Source organism: Polypterus senegalus, chromosome 15, assembly GCF_016835505.1.
Source record: "Polypterus senegalus isolate Bchr_013 chromosome 15, ASM1683550v1, whole genome shotgun sequence".
Classification (NCBI taxonomy): domain Eukaryota; kingdom Metazoa; phylum Chordata; class Cladistia; order Polypteriformes; family Polypteridae; genus Polypterus; species Polypterus senegalus.
In genome coordinates, this window is record NC_053168.1 from 26,802,902 (window position 1) to 26,828,319 (window position 25,418).

The 25,418-nt window shown below is 37.7% G+C and overlaps 1 protein-coding gene across 2 annotated transcripts in view; it reads right to left on the bottom strand.

Annotated features, from left to right (window-relative positions):
- col22a1 (collagen, type XXII, alpha 1) overlaps positions 1-25,418 on the bottom strand; it is a 401,136-nt gene that overhangs the window by 218,462 nt on the left and 157,256 nt on the right. For both annotated transcript variants that reach the window (XM_039736671.1, XM_039736672.1), the window contains exons 9-12: positions 22,037-22,150; positions 20,982-21,026; positions 19,802-19,864; positions 12,802-12,840 (exon numbers count right to left, since the gene is read on the bottom strand). In XM_039736671.1, coding sequence (XP_039592605.1) covers positions 12,802-12,840; positions 19,802-19,864; positions 20,982-21,026; positions 22,037-22,150 — 261 coding nt within the window. The remainder of the gene's footprint in view (positions 1-12,801; positions 12,841-19,801; positions 19,865-20,981; positions 21,027-22,036; positions 22,151-25,418) is intronic.

Here is a 25,418-nt window from a genome sequence, read left to right on the forward strand (position 1 = left end):
ATTAAGAAAGCTTTTAAACACCAGGATCTGGAAAGCTAGTGCATTGGTTTGTCCTAAGCAGAACTGAATTTTGTAATGCTTTATGGCTGGGCTGTTCAAGCTATTCACTCAATACACTAGTTAATTGAAAACACAGCTAAGACAAACAACCACATAATTCCAGTCCTTAAATCACTTCACTAGCTTCTAATAAAAGTTTTGAGCCAATTTCAAAATCATCGATCTCACATATAAAGTCATAAAACTGTATGGGCTCCCTGTTACCTTACAGACCATATTAGTGCCTGTACTCCCAGGTGGTCAATGCAATCGTAAGACGCAGGCCTCCTTAATATTCCACAGGGATACATAAAACCAGTGTAGCGGGCACAGCCATAGCATGAGAGTACCAAACTCTGGAGCAACCTACTTGCTGATATTAGGAAAAAAAAAACACAAAACATTGGTGTCATCATTTAAATCAACACTAAGACTATTTTAGTATTGCATATTATTGTTAGAGCTACTGAGATTCTGAACACCCTGGGTTTCTTAGAATGACTAGACATTCCAAATAAACACCACACAATATGCTGTAAATTTGCAAGACTGATAACTAGTAGTTCCTAAAATGAGAATAACTGGTCAAATGTATTAGCACTAATCACTCGGCATTGCATTTCAGCTCAAAGTCTTCAGTCTAGTGACCAGGGGGAAGTCCAGCAACTGTTATAACCAACAGTAAGGCTAAACACAGATACTGTACATGTCATATGCAATGTCTTCTGCTCCTGCCACACAGAAGAAATGTAAGTTTTCCGTAACATTGAGAAAAGAACATACTTTTAAACCTGCTTTAGCATAACAGAATAAGTTACATGTTAAAGGTTAAAAATTATTTGATGCCAAGGGTAGATATTTAGTTGAAGGTGCAAAGCCAATCAATTGTTTGATACTAAATGAGCTATTGTTTATATGTATTTTTTTTCCATAGGAAGCTAAAGTTTATATTTTATCCTTTAAGAGTGTAGCTTTTAAACCTTTTAAAATGTGACATTGTGAATAAACAATACAATATACTAGATAACTGTTGAGAGATCAAATAGGTGCCAGGGTAAACAATTTTTACTGATATAAATTTGGGCTAAATCTTTTAGAAGTCCATCATATGAGAATTTAGGAAAAACACAGACACCATTAATTTCCAGAACATTCCACAATCACAGATTAAGTGTTCTGGTCCACTGAAAATGAGTGGCTTGGGAATTAAGTGACTAGTGATTCTTATTGAACGACTTTTTGAAGTGAATTATGGGAAGTGAGCGTCAACAAATTGATTCAGCAGAGCTCAACGGAAGTGGTAAAGTTCATGTGTGATGCAGTCAGCCTCTTTCATTTAGGTGTTTAAAGCTCATGTGCAAGTGCTGCCCATCTGATTCATGATTCTCATTCCCTTCACTTACGATTCTTTTTAGTTAAAATTAAATAAATTGTGGCAAATGGGAACCATTGATCATCAATACAGTAAACAACACATTTATATTACAACTAGCTGTGTGAGCCCGGGGTGTAAAACTATTCAAATCAGCAGAAAAGAAATTGAAACGCAGAGTCGACAGTTTCGTTTTGCGGCCGTGTTTGCCCCCCTTGTCTATCAGCCGCTAAGCGAGTTTCTCTCTCGTTTCTTTTTCTTCGGTGGTTTCACTTTGGCGACAGAGTTGCTTTCTTTCAGCTTCATGCTGTAGCCTCGTACTTCTTTTTTCTTCTTATTCGTTAACTTGGGGCCGCCTTGCTGGCTCTTTGAGCTTCATTCTATAGCCTCGCACCTCCGGGCCAACAGACAGACAGACACACTCCCACGTGTAGATGTTTATATATAAGATTTTATTTTTGTTTTGTAAAATGTTTTATTGGAATTGTTTTAAATTGAATATATAAACATAAGGGTGGCATGGTGGCGCAGTGGTAGCACTGCTGCCTCGCAGTTAGGAGACCCGGGTTTGCTTCCCGGGTCCTAATGCGTGGGTTTCCTCCAGTCCAAAGACATGCAGGTTAGGTGGATTGGCGATTCTAAATTGTCCCTAGTGTGAGTGTGTTTGTGTGTGTGTATGTGTGTGTCCTGTAGTGGATTGGCACCCTGCCCCGGGATTGGTTCCTGCCTTGTGCCCTGTGTTGGCTGGGATTGGCTCCAGCAGACCCCTGTGTTCGGATTCAGCGGGTTGGAAAATGGATGGATGGATGGATATAAACATAATGCTAAACTAATACATTTGTGTTCCTTTGTACTTTCAACAAATTAACTGCACAAAATTATAACCTTAATCTAATGTAACTGGAGCCTTATAATCTAATCTAATATTTTAATTTCTAACAATTATTTGCCTTCAAATTTTACTTTTGCTCACATTTTTTATGGCTCATTGAATGCGCTGGATGTGTATCATGCACCAATTCTTATGAGTTTGAACTGAATCATTACCGTACATGATTCTCATTCATTTGATTTACAAAGTGAATCACTAAATCATTACCCAAGAACGCGTTGTATAACTCTTGTTCTCTAACGATTCTCTAACTTTGTCATGCTTTAAAAGAGATTAGTTTTCTACAGAATGAATTACCAGCATGTTTAATATATAATTTAATAAATTCATAAATAATTCATCTTCAATTCATTAAAAAAGTTTTGTTTTTGTTATGAATGAATCAGATCAGTAAAGTGAATCAAAATGTTACTAACAATGACTCCAGTATAGAAACTAGTCTACTTTCCAGCTTTTATATTCTATAAAGCAGCTATTACATAATGCGTAATTTTAGTGTTGGAAAATGCATCAGTTTCATAATCAAGCATATTGGAAAATTAAATACTTTTTTTTTCTTTTTGGTACATAGATCATTAATTAGTGACTGAGTGGCAAAACATAAGTAAGCCTTTTGCTAGGTAAATGCAAAGGCACATCAAATAATAGACATTTCACTTATGTCATATGAACAAAGGGAGAAACACAGAGTAAAGTGGACTTTATCTTGGTAACCTTTCTAGACAAGACAGTTGCTATCCAAGACCACACTTTAATCCACATTAATTCATACTCCACTCACTATTGCATAGATCAGTGGCTGCAGGTTTTCATTCTAATCCTTTTCTTAATTGGTGACCAATTTCTGTTACTAATTAACTTCTTTTGAATTTATTTAAATGGACTTGTTTTTTAAGATTTGTTCCCCTGAATTTGTTCATCGTTCCTCTGAGTTGCTTCATTTCTTTCCTTGAACAGAAATGAAATGTGAAGAGATTGAGCCAACAGAAGAGCAACGACGTCAGTGCCTCAAACTCCAATCAATTTCACTCCATCCAGTTGCTTCATTAGGAGCCGATTCTTGTTGTTAATTCAACCCGTTCTTTAATTCCATGGCTTGTTGCTGCTCTCATTGTGAAATTGCATATATTTCTGAAACTGTTGATTTTCTCTTTTCTAAGAACACTCTTAAAATGTTTTGGGGATCTGAGCAGATCAACATTCCTGAGATCTTCATCTTTCTTTATTTTCAGATATTGTATGATGTACACAGTTTGCTGGTCATGTTTTGTTTCATTTTATATCTCATTATTGTTTGGCTACTAATTAAGGAAAAAGAAACAAGGTGTCTGAGTCTTCAAGTGCAAGTCAATTAAAATGAATTCAAAAGAAGTTAATTAGCAGCAAAAACAGGTTACTAATTAAGAAAAGGTCTAAAATGAAAGCCTGCAGTAACTGTGGCTCTCCAGGACCGGAGTTTGAGACCACTGGCATAGACTGTTGGGGGAAAACCTGCATATCCCACAGAAGACTTCAGAATCAAACCTGTTTTTAAAACTATTATTTTGCCAAGATCAAGTTGTCCGCTCAAATGCAAGGTAAAGCAGTACAGGGAGAGGAAAAACAGACAAGATCACAAACAGATAGGGGTTTGTTACCAAAGAATCAGGATAAATCATAATTGCCGGCACTCATAACACAATCCTAACTTAAAAAATAAATAATCATCAAAATGAATTCATTACATTGTCAATCCACCAAATCATAACAACTATCTGCTCAGCCACAATACAACTTCCTAGATTATCAAAATGTGATAAATCGTGTCCTGGGTCCTCCCTGCGTGGAGTTTGTATGCTCTCCCCGTGTCTGCGTGGGTTTCCTCCTGGTGCTCCGGTTTCCTCCCACAGTCCAAAGACATGCAGGTTAGGTGCATTGGCTATTCTAAATTGTCCCTAGAGTGTATGTCTGGTGTGTGTGTGTGCGCGCCCTGTGGTTGGCTTGGCACCCTGCCCGGGGTTTGTTTCCTGCCTTGTGTCTTGGGTGGCCAGGGATTGGCTCCAGCAGATCCCCGTGACCCTATAGTTAGGATATAGCGGGTTGGATAATGGATGGATGGATGGATAAATCATGTGTGGCATCCGGCCGGGCTCCGAGGGGGCGTCCGCCCTGGTTTTGTTGGGGGCCTCGGGTAAAGGGCTTGGAAGCCCAGCCCTGTAGGGACCGTGGCCACCGCCAGGCGGCGCCCCGGTGCCTGAATATCCCTGGAGCCCAGCACTTCCGCCACACCAGGAAGTGCTGGGGGGAAGACGATAGGGGACACCCGGATGGCTTCCGGGTGCGCAGCCGGCACTTCCGCCATACTGGGGCGTGTCTACAGAGGAGTGCCGGGAAGCAGCTGGAGCCCATCTGGGTTCCTATTTAAGGGGCCGCCTCCCTTCAGTCGAAAGCGGAAGTCGGGTGGAAGAGGACGGAGCTAGAGAGAGGACGGGAGGCAGCCAAGAGAGAGGCACAAGGACTGTGAGGCCTGGAAATTTGGGGAAACAATGCTGGAGGCACTGGGTAGTGCACTGACTTCATTTATTGTAAATATTGAATAATAAACTTGTGTTGGGTGAAACTTATGATGTCCGTCTGTCTGGGTCCGGGTTCAAGTCCACACATGTTACACTCTTCTCTTAAATAGCTAAGAATTAAATTATTCTGTGAATACATCGACACTGCATCTTCACACCACCCTCATTTGAAACACTTTGTGAATTTTTATACTGTTCCATTCATGAAGCTTATATCAAAATCAAAGTTACCCAATGTTGTGTTTTTCTATAATAACATATTAATCCTTGACTGATTGGAGAAGGTTAATAATAAATGACCAAATTGTTGTATTATGTATCAGCAGGCCTCACAGACGTGAACAAATTTGTTGGTATCCTTCCAGCTAATTGAAAAAGTGATGAAATGAAAAGCAATTGTCCCCTGTATACCTGCATGCCTTTGATATGTCATTGAGTAAAGCAAAGCAAGTGTGAAAAGAGATGAAGTATTACATATTCTACAGAAATATTTTAAAATGGCCTGAAAACATTTCTTAGTACCTCTAGAAAACTATTACTAATTGGATTTGAGTGATTTTTCAAACTAGGTGCTTTCTTTAATTAGTGTCACACATGTCTCCACTCATGGAATCAGTCATTCAGCCTATTTAAATGGAGAGAACTACTGTTAAATCTGCTGTTTGGTATCACCGTGTGTCCCACAATAAATATAGACTAGAAAAAGCAAAGGAGTGAGAGTTGTTTCAGATTAGAAAGAGAATTATAGACAAGCATTTTAAACACAAAGCCTATAAGATCATCTCCAAGCAACTTGATGTTTCTGTGACAAAAATTGCAAGTATTGTTAAGAGGTTTAAGGTCCATGGAACTATAGCCAACCTGCCTGGACGCAGCAGCAAGAGGAAAAATGGACCCCAGAATGGGCAGAAGGATAATGAGAACGGTGGACAAAAAGCCAAGGACAACTTCCAAAGAGATACAATATAATACAATGCAATTTATATTTGTATAGCCCAAAATCACACAAGAAGTGAATGGGCTTTAACAGCCCCCCAACCTTGACTCTCAAAGAAGACTAGGGAAAAACTCCCAAAAAAAACCCTTGTAGGGAAAAAATAAAATGGAAGAAACCTCGGGAAAGGCAATTCAAAGAGAGACTCCTTTCTAGGTAGGTTGTGTGTGCAGTGGGTGTCAAAAAAAAGAGTAAACACAATACAATACACAGAACAGAATACAAGTAATCCTCAATACAATATAATAGTGCAACAGAAATATTACAAGTATAAAGGAGAATACAAGCTGTACACCAAGATCAAGGTCCATCAGTGCCTGATCGCACCATATGTCCCTATTTGAGTGACTGTGGGCTCAATGGGAGCAGACACAGGAGGACTCCACCGTTGGAAAAAAAACTTAAACAATCCAGACTAGAATTTGCTAGAATGCCTATTGACAAGCCATAATGCCACTGGGAGAATGTCCTTTGGACACATGAAACAAAACCTGAGGTTTTTGGCAAGTCACATCAGCTCTATGTCCACAAATTCAAAAAAATAAACTTTCAAAGAAAAGAACACCATGCCTACTGTGAGACAGTTAGGACATTTGGTTATGGTTTGAGACTACTTTGCTTCATCTTGCATGGGATGCCTTGAAGTCTGTGCAGAGAACAATGAAATCTCAAAACTATCAAGAGAATCTGGAGCAAAACATACTGTCCATCGTCAGAAAGCTCTGCCTCAATCTCAGGTCATGGATCCTACAACAGAATAATGACTCATAACACACAACTTAAAGCACCCAGGAATGGCTAAGAACAAACACTGGACTATTCTGAAGTGGCCTACTATGAGCCCCGATTTGAATCCTATCAAACAACTATGGAAAGAACCGAAACATGCATTCAGGAGTGGGCATCCTTCAAACCCAACACAGCTGGAGCAGTTTGTTCAGGAAGACTGAGCCATATGACCTGTAGACAGTTGCGGGAGTCTCATTGAGAGTTCTAGGAGTCAATTGTTTGCAGTGATTGTGCAAATATTATTTTAAGGGTCCCATCATTTTTGTCCGTGCCATTTTCATTTGTGTTATTATTTGAAATATTTTGTTCTCTAAAGCAAAGTATGTTTTTTGTTAAATATGAAACAAAGAAATGATGTGTGCCAATTTCTTTTCTCAGTTTCAAGAGACAATTGTGGGTTCTTCTTTTTTCATGGAAGGGTAAAAAAAAAAAGACTCCATATCTGTATGCCCCCTTTTAATGTTGGGCGGTTGGGAGACAAAGTCAGAGAAGTGAGATTGCGTTGGTTTAGACATGTGCAGAGGAGAGATGCTGAGTATATTGGGAGAAGGATGTAAAGGATAGAGCTGCCAGGCAAGAGGAAAAGAGAAAGGCCTGAGAGAAGGTTTATGGATGTGCTGAGAGAGGACATGCAGACGATGGGTGTGACAGAACAAGATGAGAAGGACAGGAACATATGGAAGAAGATGATCTGCTGTGGCAACCCCTAACAGGAGCAGCCAAAAGAAGAAGAAGAATCATAAAACCTCCCAAATAATTTTGTTTTATTACTATATTGCTTCAAACTGCTTAATGTAGATTAAAGCTGACAGTAAAAGGTAGATGGCTGAGTAAAAAAATATTGACGGGTTCATGGTGCTACTTTTTTAAATGTTTAGTGTTCTGATGAAAGTTGTTGCAGTGAAATAATGAAAGCGGTTTGGCTAAAAACCACAGGTCTCTGGTAACTGAGATATGCAAGGGATATTTCCACACATAAGAACACTACACGGTTTGAAGGTAAACTTAAATGGGATTAGTTGACAAATTTGAAGTTTACCGAGCAATGAAATGCAAACAAGAAACGATAACACAAACAGTTCCATAAAGGTTAATGAGGGATTATGTCCATCACAGAGATAGTTAACACCATCCAATTAAAAATAATCGCTGAAACGTTTGCATTTTAATGAGTGTAAAATTGAACAGTACAGAATAGCAAGCTTGTGAGTTTAACAGAAATTCTAAACTATGTCATGTCTTTCTCCAAACGCATATATGAAATATTACATAGAGAGTCAAAAATGAACATATGCCTTTTGCATATTTTGTTTTAATGACATGTGGTTTACGAAAGCCAGCATCTGTTAGTAATCACGCCAGACAATGAAACATACAGATAAACGCAGCACATCAGCCAGTTTGTTGCGTATTTATTCCTCTGTGTATTGCACTTTTAAATGTGTACAGCATTGAAGCATGAAGTTTTAATGTTGCAGCTTAAAGCTTGTCATGTAAGACAATAGCTCCACTCATCATTAAATTCTCTCTCTCAACTGGTATTTGCCATGCTCAGATGCCTTCTGTCATAGATACAACACACAGTGTGTTAAGAAAGTATCTCGGCTTTTCTGGGTTGTTAAACGCTTATGGTGGGCAAGCGCTGTGCAGAACTGCTTCAGTGAATATGCAGTTAGCTGGGACTAATATTTTTCTTTAGAGGAGAATCTCCAATTATCATTTACCTCTTCATATTACCAGTGCTTGGTATTGTTCTCAAAAAAGATCCTCTTTTTTATGATTAAGAGTTTTTATTTCTTTATAGAAGGAGGGAATATTAAACTGCTATACAACTACTACAACTACTGCAGAATTTCCTTTACCAGAATATAACTAGCATTTTCGTATATAACACAGACATTTATTTATATATCGAGACAAAGAGGGGCAGTATTGTAGCATCTGTCTTGTTAAGAATAACACCAAGAGGCCAAAATATATAGTAAACACAAGAGATGGATGTATAAAGGGAGGAAAAATAAAGCAGAAAGAAAACAGATGGAAAATAACAAAACCTGCAGTCTCTCTGGGCCTAATTATACATGCGGTTGGCTTCCATGTGGAGTTGGCACAAAGTGGCAGATTAACAAGTCAACTCAAGTTTATTATCATGTGTACACAGTGCCATGAAATTCTTACTTGCAATTCTGCTCAGAACACTTGACTATAGTGCAATACAAAAAAAAAAAAAAATTTAATTAATAAAAAAGTTACATGGCATGCAACATACGCTATGTGGCAAAAAGTATGTGGACACCCCTCCAAAGTATTGAGTTTAGCCTCAGCCATTGTTAACACACAGCCATGAAATCTTCCATTAACAAACATTGGAAGTAGAGTGGATTGTATGGAAGAGCTCAGTGACTTTAAATGCAGTACTGTCATAGGATGCCACCTTTGCTACAAGTTAGTATCTGATATTTCTGCTCTGCTAGATCTTTCCGTGGTCCACTGCAAGTGCTAGTATTGTGACGTGAAAGAGTCAAGGAGCAACATCAGCTCAGCCACAAAGTGGTACACCACACAAACTCACAGAATGGAGCAACAGAAAGCAGATGTGCATAGCACATAAGAATCACCTGTCCACTGTGGCATCACTCACAACTGAGTACCAAACTGTAAGCAACATCAGCACCAGAACTGTGAATTGGGAGCTTCATGAAATGGGTTTCCCTGGACAAGCTGCTGCACACAAGGCTAAGATCACTACGAGCAATGTCAAGAATTGGCTGGAGTGATGCAAAGCAGGCCACAGTTGGGCTGTGGAGCAGTGGAAACGTGTTCTCTGTAGTAATAAATCTCATTTCACTATCTGGCAGTCTGATGAATGAATCTGGATTTGTCAGATGCCAGGAGAACACTACCTTCCAGACCACAGAATGCCTATTATAAAGATTGGTAGATGAGAGATAATGGTCTGGGGCTCTTTTTTAGGGTTTTGGCCTCGGCCCCTTGGCTCCAGTAAAGGGTACTGTTAATGCTATAGCATTCAAAGATATTTTAGACAATTGTGCACTTCCATTATCATGGCAACAATTTTCTGTTTCAGCGTGACTTTCCCCTGTACACAAAGACAGGTCCATAATGACTTGGAGGAACTTGAATGGCCTGCAGAGGACCCAATCTCTACCCTACTGAGCACGTTTGGAATGAATCAGAATGCAAGCCATGTCTTCTTGTCCAATATCAGTACTTAAACTAACAAAAACTGTTTAGCCAGAATGGGCACAAATACTCACAGACACGCTCCAAAATCTTGTAGAAACCCTTCCCAGAGGAGTGAAGGGAGCTATAGCTGCAAAATGGAGGATTAAGTCCATATTAATGCTCTTGCGTATGCTGGGTTCATGTCCAAATGTCTGCTTTCATTGGATAGCCACACTTCAGGCAGTTCTCTGGCACTTTTAGTATCACTGAGTTCAATTTAAATGTGTTTCCGGTCGAACTTGTATGTGTGTAAATCAAAGACCATGAGTCCTTTCTTCTGACCACACTGTGATATTCCTGTATACATGTGGCAAGTATTTTTAATCTTTGTCCCATGTATACAGCTGGGCATAAATCACATGGTATGTTGTAAACCAAGTTCTGTGTCTCTGCTGATGATTATTTATAGGCTTGTGCGTTATCTTGATACCTGATCTGGACAGGGTACATGCTGCATTCTGATACTCTGTGATGATAAAGAAGTGTCACCCATGCACATACTGTATATATCGTGTCATGCATGCGCATGTGTTGATCAGCCTTCAAGCTCATCTAAAGCAGGTATTCCCACGCCAGGTCACGAGGGGGCACATGCGCTAACCTTCTCCTCTTCTTTTCCCTTTATAACACTGAGAAGACAGCCAATGAGGACACTTGACTCCACCCCTTTGAGTTTCCACCTATAAAGCCTGCTGTTGTCCTGTGGATATAGTCAGTTCTGAACCAACTGCACCAAACAGCACGACTCTCCAAAACCTGACGAACCATCATAAGGAAATGGCTTACCATGCTTTGTTAGTTTTGTTATAGTTATTTATTGTAGAGTGGCCACCTTTTTCTTTCATATTTAGTGACTTTTTTAAACAGGGATGACTGGGTTGGCACCCAAAAATTTTCCTGTGGAAACCTGCAGTACCATATTCCACCACTATATATATGTATACTAGCAGAATACCCGCGCTTCGCAGCAGAGAAGTAGTGTGTTAAAGAATTTATGAAAAAGAAAAGGAAAAATTGTAAAAATAATGTAACATGATTGTTAATGTAATTGTTTTGTCATTGATATGAGTGTTGTTGTCATATCTATATATATCTATATATATATCTCTATATCTATCTATCTATATATATATATATATATATATATATATATATATATATATATATATATATATATATATATATATATATATATATATATATATATATATATCTATATATATATATCTCCTTTGGGGTGCAAGCAGCTGTTGCTGGTTGTGCCAGAATCCATCGAGGAAGAAAAATGAAAAAAAACGGATGACTCTTACTCTTACGTGCACTTACTGTAGTGCTGCGTGGGTATTATGAAGTATCGTATCTGTTCAAGTTCTATTTAAATTTTAAATATAAGTAATTTTTATTTAGTCGACAGAAATATGTTTGGTAGGAATGAAAGGTAAATTTAGTCAGCATTGCATAAATTTTTCTTCACCATAGAAATTTAAAGAGTAAATTCAACTTACATTCCTACCAAAGATATTTCTGTCGACTAAATAGAGCCTACTTATATCCAAATTCGAGCTATTGAGCTGTCACCTGCCTGACTGGATATGTCACCCTCGCTTCGCTCTTACTTTTTAACCTTTCATGTAATCATGGCTAGTCGCAAAAAAATTAGAACATGGAAGGAGGATCACACTCAGTATGACTTTACCAAAATAATTATTGATGGCAAATAAAGTATCCATTATTCATAAAGTTTCAATTGGTGATCTTTTTTTCTGCGTTAACCTCATATTTTTTCATACTTCTTCTCAAACCAAGGGGGTGCGAGGGTAAAATGAATCGGGAAGCGCTGATTTGTATATATTGAATATACTGAAATAGTTTTACTGTCAAATAATGCAAACAATATGCGGCACGTGTTTTGCCCTAATTCTGGGCTCATCAGGCGTATACACTCACTGCACCCCGTCTCAGGAATCGAACCTCGGACATCAGCACTAGAGGCGAAGCCTCTCGTGTTGCACCATGGCGTGTGTTTCGTTTATTTGACAGTATGTAGATCGGGGTGTATATATATATATATATAGCCTTGCTGGGTACCGTGGGTGCCAACAGGAGACGCTGCAGGGAGACTGGTGATTCCCTACTATTTACATAGCCTGGATGTACTTCAAAGTTACAGGGATGGAAGCACAGAAGTAATTCCGGGCTGAAGAATTCACAAGCTCTCCATCTGATCCATGTTAAGGACTATTTAAAGGACTGCTGTGAACTCAGCAAGCAAACCGGAGTTAGGAGGTAAAGGACAGAGCTTGCTGGGAGGTGTGGAGGAGAAATCAGAAATTATTCTTGCCTTACTGTTGTGTTTATTGTGGCTGTGGTGCTTTGCAGGCACTATACACAAACATACACACACACACACATACACTGTTTGTTTTTGTTTGTTGATTTGTGGGTAGAAACTGCCCTTGAATCTAGTGGTGTGAGTATCAAAAGCCCTGTGCTGTTTGTTAGAAGGAAGGAGTAAGAAAAGCGTGCAGGATGGCTTTAGTAAGTTTGTTTGCTGTTCTAAGGCAGAGAGTGTTGTATATGTCCAGAGTAGGAGGCAGCAGGGTGCTGATAATATTCTATGCTGTCTTCATCACCTTCTGCAGGGCCTTATGATCTTAAACCATGCAGGTGCCATAGCAAGCTGAGATGCAGCCAGTGAGGATGGACTCCACTGTGCACCTGTAGAAGTTCATGAGAACAGATGGAGAAATGCGAGCTGTCATCCCTTTATTGAAAGCCACAAAAAAGTAATATGTACAAACATATGAACATTGTAAAGTTTCTTGCTAATCTCTATTATTCATTATTTGTGGGAAACTTATACCGGCTTAGTTATTTTCATTTGAAAGTAGTTTTTTTCTTTCTTATTTCTTACCTTTTCCCCTTTATCTCCTTTAACTGAAGACGCTGAACCCTGTAATAATAAAAAGAGTATTAAGTGAACAATTTGTCACATAGACATTGCAGTATGCATTTGAGAAATAAGCAGGCTCAATACAAATTTTTAAATGAATTAAATATGTCTGTCAGGCACTTACAATACACAGGCTAGGGTTAGAACATTGATACACATAAACCTGACAAATAGAGTTTAGGGTTGTGAAGTCCTAAGCATATCCCAGTAACAGTGAACAAGGCAGGATATGACCCTAAACAAGCTGCCAATCCATCACAGCACCCAGCCATACATACACTAATGCTCGTATTTGGACAGACTGGAACATCCAGTTAACCTTCTGTGCATGTCGTGGGGTGTGCGAGTAAAATGGGAGTACTCGGAGCAAAACTAATCAAAAACAAGCTGAAGGAGCTAAACACAGAACAGTGGACCTGTGAGACTGTGGTGTCCACAGCTGTGCCATCATATTACCCACAAATCATTGAAATTAAAAATGTAGCTTAATTTTCCTTAACTCTGGTCTTATGTGCAAATTTCATCTAACTGTATACAAATATTTAAATAGTCTAATCTCTCTTCTAAGTCTCAGGCCTGCTTACTCCACTTCAGAATTGTGGGGTAGTACTTAAGTTGTGACAGTGACAGTTATGCAGCTTATTAACGTTCATAGGAATTGTCATTACTTCCACCAATGTTCATATTTCACTCTGTCCTATTGATGTGTTAATATTGATTTTAAATTATTTTCACTCAAAATCTGCATTGTTTGAATTAAATGTATCCCAAAGTATACTAAAAGCACTGACATATTAGTTTAGGTTATCCATTATAAATGCCGATCGACATTCCATGAGCATTTAATACATTATTTTATTAACAACTAGCAAAATACCCGCACTTCGCAGCGTAGAAGTAGTGTGTTAAGGAAGTTATGAAAAAGAAAAGGAACATTTTAAAAATAACGTAACATGATTGTCAATGTAATTGTTTTGTCACTGTTATGAGTGTTGCTTTCATATATATATATATATATATATACACACACACACAAACATATATATATATACACACACACACAAACATATATATACATATACACACACACACACATATATATATATATATATATATATATATATATATATATATATATATATATATATATATATATATATATATATATATATATATATATATATATATATATATATATATATATAGCTGATTACCCATTGGCTTCGCTCACTAAATGCAAAGGAAAAAATAAAATGTAGTCTATAAGTTATTAAACAGTAAAACATTAACGTTTTAAGAAGTAAAGATACATTGAACACTACTGGAGTGGTTGCAGGTAAACTACATTTTAAAGACACAACAGGTAAGTAACTAACAGCAGCTAAAATGTATATGGATGATCTCTTGGTAGTAGATCCCTTTTGAAAGGCGCTACACGACGGCTGTGGTATAGAAATTACATTTTCTATGTGAACGTCCAAATTTCTGCCTCTGGTAATGTGCCTTACCGGCATTACCACCAATTAAAGAAAATTAGTTTTGTGTCCTCTGCAGTGTTTAGAGAGAAAGGTTTTGGTTTGGGATAAAAGGAAAAAAGGTGTAAAGAAAGGAAAGTTGCCTTTTTCATTTATATGGTGTAGAGAGATGTCTTTGCTGACGTTATGAGCGCCTTTAGGGGAGCGTCGTGGCGGGTCTCGTGTAGACTGGAGAGACGGCCCTGCCATTGACCGGCCAGGATGGCACTGTCGGTCTTCCACTCCTGTGCATGTCTTCCATGACCTCATAATCGTAAACATGCAAAAGAAAGTGCGAAGCGCCTTAATATTAGTTTGCCACGGTCTAGAAAAGGGATCCGGTGTTTGCAGTTGTCTGCTATAGCTCAGGGAAGGAGTAAAAAATTAAAAGTGCTTACTTTCACTCAAGGCAGAAGAGCAGTCAATGTCTCAAAGGCCGGCACAGCTACGCACGCGCACCGGCTGCTCGATTTTTAAAGTATTTTTGCAGGGCAGGAGACGCCACTTTTTGCAGACACGTTCATGTGATCAAAAGTCTCTGCGCTCTTTGGAGGTCTTGCTTGTTCTCTGCGTACTGCGTTCACAGTCAGTTCACGTGAGCCGCTCGGAGTACATGCATCGAAGGTTCCCAGCTGTGCTTGTGCTATCTTGAGATGTCCACGGCTTTATTTAATGTTAGCTAAGACCCGGCACTTAGACTAGTGTTTGGCACAAACTCAGCGAAAGTGCGAGAAAAATGTTTATCTCTGACCTTCTCATCTTCGTTTGCATAAGCACAGCCCTTCACCCGCGAATATTTAGTGGCAGTGTGTCTATTGGATTGCTGTTGACTGACGGCTTTATATGGGCAGGCACTCAATTATGTGGGAGGCGTGACAATGAGGGACGCAACTCCGCCTCACACGGCGACGGAGCGAGCTGCAGGGTATGGCCGTATACAGTATATGGACAAAAGTAGGTTCCAGTTATGACCGTTACGTGTAGAATTTCGAAATGAAACCTGCCCAACTTTTGTAAGTAAGCTGTAGGGAAAGAGCCTGCCAAATTTCAGCCTTCCACTTACACGGGAGGTTGGAGAATTAGTGATGAGTGAGTGAGTGAGTGAGTGAGTTAGTCAGGGCTTTGCCTTTTATTAGTATAGATAAAAAAATTTAAATAAGAAAATAAGAATTTGCAAAATGTTATTTTGCATTATTTAATGTTATGTGATAAAGATTTATAAAACATTTTATAGCACACTTTATATTTGAATAAATTAAATCTCACTAATTTATTTTTTAACAGTTTGTCTTAAACAATATAATTTATGTGTTACCAGCAATGTATGAAATGCAGGCATTGTATTGAAAACCTAGGCAATATATAGAATGCAGAAAATTGGACATCAAAGTATGAAATGATTAACATTTCACACATTTCCTAGGCATTCTATTCAATGACAAAAGACAAAGCGGCAAAGTATAATCTACTCCCGCTAATGACATTTCTAATGCCACGTAACTTTCGATGCTCGCCTCAGACAGAGAATTCCCCATTTGCATTTCAGTGCAATTTAAAATAAAAAATTTTCCTTCCTTGTTGCAACAAGTCGTTTCATATTTTATTTTTTCTTGTTTTCCTCAATAAGAAAGTTCTATACTTTTTTTTTGTATTTATTTCTTTTTCATATACGTCTTTTCAATAAAAGCCTTTTCATGACTCTCTTTTAATACTTTGCCTAAATAGCATTTGTCACTCTATATAATGCCTAGGTATTACATACAATGCCTAGGGAAAGTATATATAATATTAAAATAATTTGGATATTTCATACTTTGCCCAAAAACGCCAGGCATTCTATATATTGCCTAGGCATTCTATACAACGTCTGCTTTTCATACATTGCCGGTAACATATATACATTTTACTAGGTGCTATGAACCATGTAACAGAATATATTACATATTTTAGCGATACTTATCTTACATTTAGTTTACATGTGTTGTGGAACAGGCTGCTAATATATATAAATATATATAAAAAACACAGAAAAGTATAAACTGGGTAAAGAATCAATCTGAAAAATGTTTAAAGAATATATTGCTGGTATATAGAACAAAACACACAACCACTATTTCATAGTTAAAAAAAAATAAAAATGTAAACGAAAGAATATCAATAAGGAAATAATTGCATTGCAACAAAAATGATACAAAAATATGTACATGAAAATAATACAAGGAAAGAAACAAAAAAGAAATGGGGAAAATGGAAGATATATGCAAGATCAATTATATTGTAATTAAAAATTATATGAAATTAATAGAGACAAACAAACAATTACAATTGAAATAATTTAAGGTCCTATATTCTGTATATACTATATTTATATATGTGTATGTATGTATATATACAGTATATATATATGTATATATTCGCTACATAAAGTAATTAACATGGACTTCAGCATATTCAGCATTAACATTTGCACCTATTGGAATGTGTTCTGTAATGAATGTAGTAATAAAAAGCATTGCATATTGTCAGTCCAACGGACTGATATCTGATATTGGAATGATATCTGAGACAGAGACATAGCACGACAACATATAGCATGATGTGTAGAGTACAAATCAAAGGAGGTGATGTTCAAGCTTTATAACACATTGGTTAGACCTTATCCAGAGTACTGTATGCAGTTTTAATGTCAGACTACATAAAGGATGGAGCAGCGCTAGAAAAAGTCAAGAGAAGAGCAACTAAGACGGGGATGAGTTATGAGGAAAGATTAAAACAGCTCAGCCTTTTATGTTTAAGCAAAATGAGATTAAAAACAGACATGATTAGAGTGTTTAAAATTATGAAGGGAATTAGGCTAGTAAATCGAGACTGTGACTTTAAAAAATTAGTTCAACAAAAACACAGAGACACAGTTAGAAACATTTTAAGGGCACATTTCACAGAAACATTAAGAAATTATTCACAGAGAACATCAGACACATGGAATTAGCTACCAAGTAGTGTGGTAGACAGTATAATTTTAGGGACCTTCAAAATTAGACTTGATGTTATTTTGGGTAAGTGGATAGGCCTCTGAGCTTTGTTGGGCTGAGTACAAACATATACAGTATATGTGTATGTACACACAGTATATATATATATATATATATATATACAGTGGTGTGAAAAACTATTTGCCCCCTTCCTGATTTCTTATTCTTTTGCATGTTTGTCACACAAAATGTTTCTGATCATCAAACACATTTAACCATTAGTCAAATATAACACAAGTAAACACAAAATGCAGTTTTTAAATGATGGTTTTTATTATTTAGGGAGAATAAAAATCAAAACCTACATGACCCTGTGTGAAAAGTAATTGCCCCTTGTTAAAAATAACCTAACTGTGGTGTATCACACCTGAGTTCAATTTCCGTAGCCACCCCCTGGCCTGATTACTGCCACACCTGTTTCAATCAAGAAATCACTTAAATAGGAGCTGCCTGACACAGAGAAGTAGACCAAAAGCACCTCAAAAGCTAGACATCATGCCAAGATGCAAAGAAATTCAGGAACAAATGAGAACAGAAGTAATTGAGATCTATCAGTCTGGTAAAGGTTATAAAGCCATTTCTAAAGCTTTGGGACTCCAGCGAACCACAGTGAGAGCCATTATCCACAAATGGCAAAAACATGGAACAGTGGTGAACCTTCCCAGGAGTGGCCGGCCAACCAAAATTACCCCAAGAGCGCAGAGACGACTCATCCGAGAGGTCACAAAAGACCCCAGGACAACGTCTAAAGAACTACAGGCCTCACTTGCCTCAATTAAGGTCAGTGTTCACGACTCCACCATAAGAAAGAGACTGGGCAAAAACAGCCTGAATGGCAGATTTCCAAGACGCAAACCACTGTTAAGCAAAAAGAACATTAGGGCTCGTCTCAATTTTGCTAAGAAACATCTCAATGATTGCCAAGACTTTTGGGAAAATACCTTGTGGACTGATGAGACAAAAGTTGAACTTTTTGGAAGGCAAATGTCCCGTTACATCTGGCGTAAAAGGAACACAGCATTTCAGAAAAAGAACATCATACCAACAGTAAAATATGGTGGTGGTGGTAGTGTGATGGTCTGGGGTTGTTTTGCTGCTTCGGGACCTGGAAGGCTTGCTGTGACAGATGGAACCATGAATTCTACTGTCTACCAAAAAATCCTGAAGGAGAATGTCCGGCCATCTGTTTGTCAGCTCAAGCTGAAGCGATCTTGGGTGCTGCAACAGGACAATGACCCAAAACACACCAGCAAATCCACCTCTGAATGGCTGAAGAAAAACAAAATGAAGACTTTGGAGTGGCCTAGTCAAAGTCCTGACCTGAATCCAATTGAGATGATATGGCATGACCTTAAAAAGGCGGTTCATGCTAGAAAACCCTCAAATAAAGCTGAATTACAAAAATTCTGCAAAGATGAGTGGGCCAAAATTCCTCCAGAGCGCTGTAAAAGACTCATTGCAAGTTATCGCAAACGCTTGATTGCAGTTATTGCTGCTAAGGGTGGCCCAACCAGTTATTAGGTTCAGGGGGCAATTACTTTTTCACACAGGGCCATGTAGGTTTGGATTTTTTCTCCCTAAATAATAAAACCATCATTTAAAAACTGCATTTTGTGTTTACTTGTGTTATATTTGACTAATGGTTAAATGTGTTTGATGATCAGAAACATTTTGTGTGACAAACATGCAAAAGAATAAGAAATCAGGAAGGGGGCAAATAGTTTTTCAAACCACTGTATATATACACAGTATGTATGTATGTACTGTATGTATGTATGTATGTACAGAGAGCAGACATACACACACAAAATTCAAAATTTAGGTTGAAGAACAGATAGCAAGACTAAAGATATAATCAGCCAACATCATTTCGAAAATGTTAAAAGCATCAAAAAAAAAAAAATTCAGCGAGGTCATGAGGTTATTCAGACTAAAAATTATTATAATTTGTAAAATTATCTTAATAAGGGTTTTATAGACCATTTACTTCAGTCCTGAGCTGGATGTATCAGAGACAAATCAGGGTCTACAACATACATTTTTTAGGAACACAGGCGATTATTTTACATGCCATTTTAATTATTACATGTTAAGAAGTTGTCTAAATATATACAACATTTGTAGCATTTTCAATAGTAACATTATTGTTACTGGTAAAAGTAATAAATATTTATAGAATTTTAGTAGTTGCTTCTAATGGATACCTAAATTGGTTTATTTGGGAAATTTACAAAATATTCCTCAAAAGTATATCACTTCTAGCATAAAAAATAAGTCTTGAGTTAAGGTCACATATTAGTCCTCAGAGCTGGGCACTGGCAATTTATTTTACAAATTTGAAGTGAATAGATAGAATCCCAATGAATATTACAGAACTACAAAGCCTTATAGCAGGTATTTAAATAGATTCCTTACAGCTTCTCCTTTTTGTCCTTTAGCTCCAGCAGGCCCAAATGCACCTTGATTTCCAGTCTCACCCTTTACATATAAAAGACAAATATAAGATCATTATATTCTTTATTTCATAAAGTGGGTTCAGTCAATAGAAAAGTTGCACAGTATGTGTCTTCAAACTGGTGTTAAATATAAAAGTTGTATACATGTATATAAGGCTCATTGATTTGTAAGATGAATCATTTTACTGCACACAACCAACAGCTGATATCTTTATAAAAATGAGAACAGTGTTTAACACTAGAATCCCTGAAGCCTACGAAAAAAGTTGTAATGCCAAGCCACCTTAAATTCCTTCGCACCTCTCCATCAGTGTCTTTTGTTTTGCAAGTATGTCAGTCAGCACAAGCAGCAAGCAGCCTGCTATCCCATCTCCCCCCACCGCCACAGCTGAAATTCTCCCAGCACAAGTCTGTTTAGCTGCATGTGAGATCTGGAGTTGTATATGGTAAATAATGTATCATTACTTGAAATACATCCATTTCATGTGTGTTCTGTGTCTACGATGATCTGGGTAAATGTAGGATGACAGGAAATGTGAGGCAAGAAATGTTGAAAACATAACTAAAACAGAAACTTCTTCCATTTTATAGCAATAACGACATTAAGTGTATAATGTGTGAAGATTTCAGTCCGCATATCAAATAAACACATGCACTTTAATTCAAGAATATAACGAAAGAAGGCTTTGTAGGCTTCAGGGATTCTAGTGTTAACAGACAATATTAGCTATTAGTTCATGTGCACAATTTTAAAATATAAATGTTCATGCTATCACAATCGTGTAATGTGATGTATTATTTCCAGAGATATTTTTATTCCTCCTTTAATTTTAACTCTTTCCCTGGTCTGAGTGATTCAGTGTCAGAGTCTACCTGGCAAAAATGGTTCTAGGTAGTTGTAATGCCAGAAAAGGACACTGGATCATCACATGTATGTACCAACTTAATAGTATGTCTTTAGACTGTGGAAGGAAACTGGGAGACTGGGTTTCTGGGAGGATTTCACAACAAGAACACCAAGAAGCCAGACTAAGGTAACCCAGTCTGGAAATTCAAAATATCCCATGGGCTCTGAAGGAATAATGCTAATTTTTGTGTCAGGTGTGAGAAGTAAATATGATATGAAAAAACATTTATACCTTTTGACCTCTGGGACCGTCAAGTCCAGGTGGGCCAACTTCCCCCTGAAATAAAGCATAAAAAATATGAGGACAACTGGGGCATTTGTTGCTGTTGGAAATATTCCACAATATGATCTATTTTATGTAAGTTAAAGAGGACAACATTCCTGGTACGTCTGCATGTGCTGTACACCAGGGGTCGCCAACCAGCCCTGGAAGACCACCATGGCTGCAGGATTTCATTCTAACTCCTCTTTTAACGAGTGCCCTGTTTGTGCTGCTAATTAACTTCTTATGATTTCATTTTAATTGACTTGTTTTTTCAGATTTGTTCCCCTGGATTTCTTCATCGTTCCTCTGAATCACTTAATTTCTTTCCTTAAACGGCACCCAAACAGAAATGAAATGTGAAGTGAGGGAGCCAACAGAAGACCAACTAAGTCAGGCCCTCAAACTCCAACCAATTTCACACCAACCAGCTGCTTAATGAGGTGCAGATTCTTGCCGTTAATTAAACCCGTTCTTTAATTCCATGGCTTGTTGCTGCTCTCGTGGTGAATTGGCAGACATTTCCGAAACTATTGATTTTCTCTTTTACGAGAACACTGTTAAAATGTTTTGGGGACCTGAGCAGATTGACATTCCTGCGACCTTCATATGTCTTTATTTTCAGATATTGTATGATGGACACCGGTTGTTTTGGCTCATTTTGTATCTCATTGTTGTTTGGCTGCTATTTAAGGAAAAATAAACAATTAAGAGGTCAGAGTCTTCAAGAGCAAGTCAATTAAAATTAATTCAAAAGAAGTTAATTAGCAGTAAAAACAGGTCACTAATCAAGAAAAGAGTTAGAATGAAAACCTGCAGCCACGGTGGTCATCCAGGACTAGAGTTGGTGACCTCTGCTCTACACTATGCTTTATTTTAACAAGATAAACATTTTTGTTGCAAGTAATTGGCATTTTAATCGTTTATTACTCTGATATAAAACTATTCAGGTTATACAGTTACTAGCTGATTTTAATGCAGTTTTTTTATCACTTGCTGTATTTCAGTTTAACTTCTTTTCTTACCTTTTCTCCAGCTTGGCATGAGCAGTTTACAGTCTTGATGCCACCATGTTGCTCTCCACTTTGTGGTGTTGTGGGTATTATGAATGGTGGCTCAGTCACAACTGTGACTTTGCACTGCAATAGGGAAAAATACTGCAATAAGTAAACAGGGTTAAGGACAACAATGACAAAAATTACATGCCATTTTATTCTTATAATAAATACAGCCCCATTCTAGCAGAACACAGCTTCATTCCTGAGGAAGTCTGGCTCCTTCCTTTATAATTAGCATGTATATACCATACACCTGTGTTGCTATGAGTTGCTTCTGAAAGAGGTATTGGTAAGGCAAGCAGAGGGCACTTACCCTGTGGTCTGTTTGTGGATCCAAATGCCCCAGTGCAGTGACGGGGACTCTGTGCTGTAAATATGGCACCATCATTCAAATGAGACATAAAACCAAGGTCCTGCATTTCTGTGGTCATTAATGATCCCTGGGCATCTTTCAAAAACAGTAGGGTTTATGCCAACGTCCTGGCTAAATTGCCCATCACGGCCTTGTCCATTCGGGCCCACTAATCATCCCTGTCTCTATTTGGCTATCTCTCTCCCGCCTTCACCACCTAATAGCTAATGTGTCCTCAACAGGATTCTGGTGTATTATGAAATTGAAATCATGGACAAATTTTTACCCTCAAGAGCCTGAACTGAGTCACTTTGACCCAATGTCTCTGCAAATTCATTTTTTCTTACTCTGTTTTATAAGAGAATTGCAAAATTTTGTGTATTTTATTGTTAGGTTTTCTGCATTAAGTGCACTTTTCAGACAATTGCTATTGAATGTTGTTGTTACATAGTTTGATGTTAATCTCAAGTTGTTACGGTACTACGTCGTTATTATTATTCATGTTCAATAAAGGCTAGCTGGTTGCGTTACAAGCAATTAAGGCTCCTTGGTCTGTCTGAGTGTGTATGTACGGTGAGTGTTGAAAGCACATGCACTGAAGCCGAGAAAAAATAGGCCGTTTTTGTGCTGCAGCATCAGGCCCAATTTCGTCTTACTCCGGCCCTGGTTGAGATGACAATAAAGCTCGCTTTGACTTTGTGTGACCCTCACTTGACCTGCCTGTGCTCCAAATGGAACCAATTCTATCATAAATGTTGTGAGTTGCCTTTAAGAAAGCTGTCAGCCAAATAAGTAAATGTAAATTTTCAGGTTAAGGACCTTGCTCAAGTGCCCAAGGGAATAGGATCCCTTATGGCAGTAACTGGATTTGAACTGGCAACCTCCCAGAAACCAGCATAGATCCTTAGCCACAGAGCCACCTGGTACAAGAGCTGCTATAAATTAAGGGCTCAGTAATCGTTACTAGTGTGGATGAAGGTTCGAGGCAGACAGCAGATGTAAAGTAAAAAGCAATTTCTTTATTCTTGGTGGCAGAGAGACCGCTCCAGCCCTGTCAGCTAGTGTCACTGACAGTCACCAGCAATAGTCCAATCTTGGGGGGGTGAGTTTCCTTTTTATAACAGAAATTTTTACATCTTACAGAGACAGCCTATCACGAGACAAGGTTACACAATTATTTGGGGGGGATTCAGTAATATGCCCAAAAATTACAACACATGTGTTAAACCACTAAAGATGAAGTGAAAAAGTCTGTTGCTGTTGATTTTACAATCCTAGATGTTTGTTAAGATTAACAGTTTCCTGAGTACAGACTAAAAGGTCAGCAGTTTGACAGAAATATTGCAAGTTTGTTTTTTCAGCTTTGCGTACACACTTAAGTCTTTTTAATAAACAATTAATCCTTAGTTCATTAGTTTAAGTAAGTCAAATGAATAATCAATTAATCCATAGCCTATCAATACAAACTAGTAATATGCTTATTTTATTAAGATGATTATACAGGTAATGGTTTTCCTCTTTTAACAATCTTAATGCATTCATATAGTTAACACAAAGAACTCTTATACTCGCAAATATATATACATACACATTTTCGAAGCATAAGCCGGTTTGCAAAATAACATATTTTCCATCCACCCAAATGCACACAGATAGTAATCATCAAGGCATTTTAGACTTGTTCATCTAAGTACAAAAATTTCATTGCACTAAGGCATAGTCACGAAATCTTCTTCCCCTCCCTTGGACTAGGTCAAAAGGTCCTTAGCCCAAGATTCTTTGTTCAACTATTATTTAATATATTGATTAAAAGTTTTTATTATTCCACACTAGAAAATATGACTTCTGCTGCGCAGAGTAGAGCAACAACACAAATCCATGAATTAAAGAGCACATCCTCATCTGACTCAATAAGAAAATGAAACCTAATCTTGGGCAGAGACGGTAGTATGGAGGTAAAATTCTCAAGGGTGTCAGTAAAGCTGAACTAAGAGAAAGTCTGTTCAGTTATTTAGTGGCCAACATAATCAAAGAAGATAATAAAAACTAAGTGGAGGTGCATTTTAGACAGCAGCTAGGAAACACTTCTTCATTTAAAGGAAATCTGGAAAAAGAACTAACAAAATATTTGTTGAAGAAGAACCCTAGAGGTCTTTAAAAATATTTGAATGATATTTTTGGAAAATATAGCTTGTCATTAATCAAACAAGCTGAACTTTTTTGATTTCATTTGTAAAACGTCTTATGTTTTATTGTTGTCATGGCAATAAATATAAATAAAATATAGTATTTGATAAATAATATAATATGAAAATATATCAGATTGATAGTCATATTGAATGCTGCAGGTGACTGGAGTCAATCTCTCCAGCGTGGGGCAAAAGGCAGAAAACATCTCAGCATTGGGCTTTTGTTCATTGCAAGGCCCAGATGTGCACACTCACATGCACAGCCACACTCGATTGGAGTTACTACTTTAGCTCACACTACAATAAGATAGCTTCTGAGCGAGATGTTATTGGTCCGGGGCTGGCCAACAGCAGTGCAAATCTTCAAATTGAGATGGCTCATGTTGTGAGTCCAGGGTGATTCACTTGCCGATGAGGGTGGGATTTGCACCCTCTCGTAACATGAAATATGAAACAAGAGAGAAAATCAAACACCACACTTCAGGGAATGGCATTGACTTCTTTTTCATTTTTTTTTTGCTAAAGATTAAATATAATAATCACTGTGTTGCAATCTGAGGATTTTAATACTTTTCTGTTCATTGTGCAACTGCAAGCTTTATGGGTAAAGAAACAGCACAATGAAACTAAGAAGGACTGATCATCTCCCTGCTTTCTGCAAAGTGAAGGTGAAAATGATTCATTTGGCCAGTATCAATTTGTTTCTAGTTAGATGAGCCACTGGAGTATATGATATATTATGAGCTGCGCATTACAAAAATATTTGCTCTTGCTCTCAGTTCCTCTAGTATGCAAAATAAAATATTTT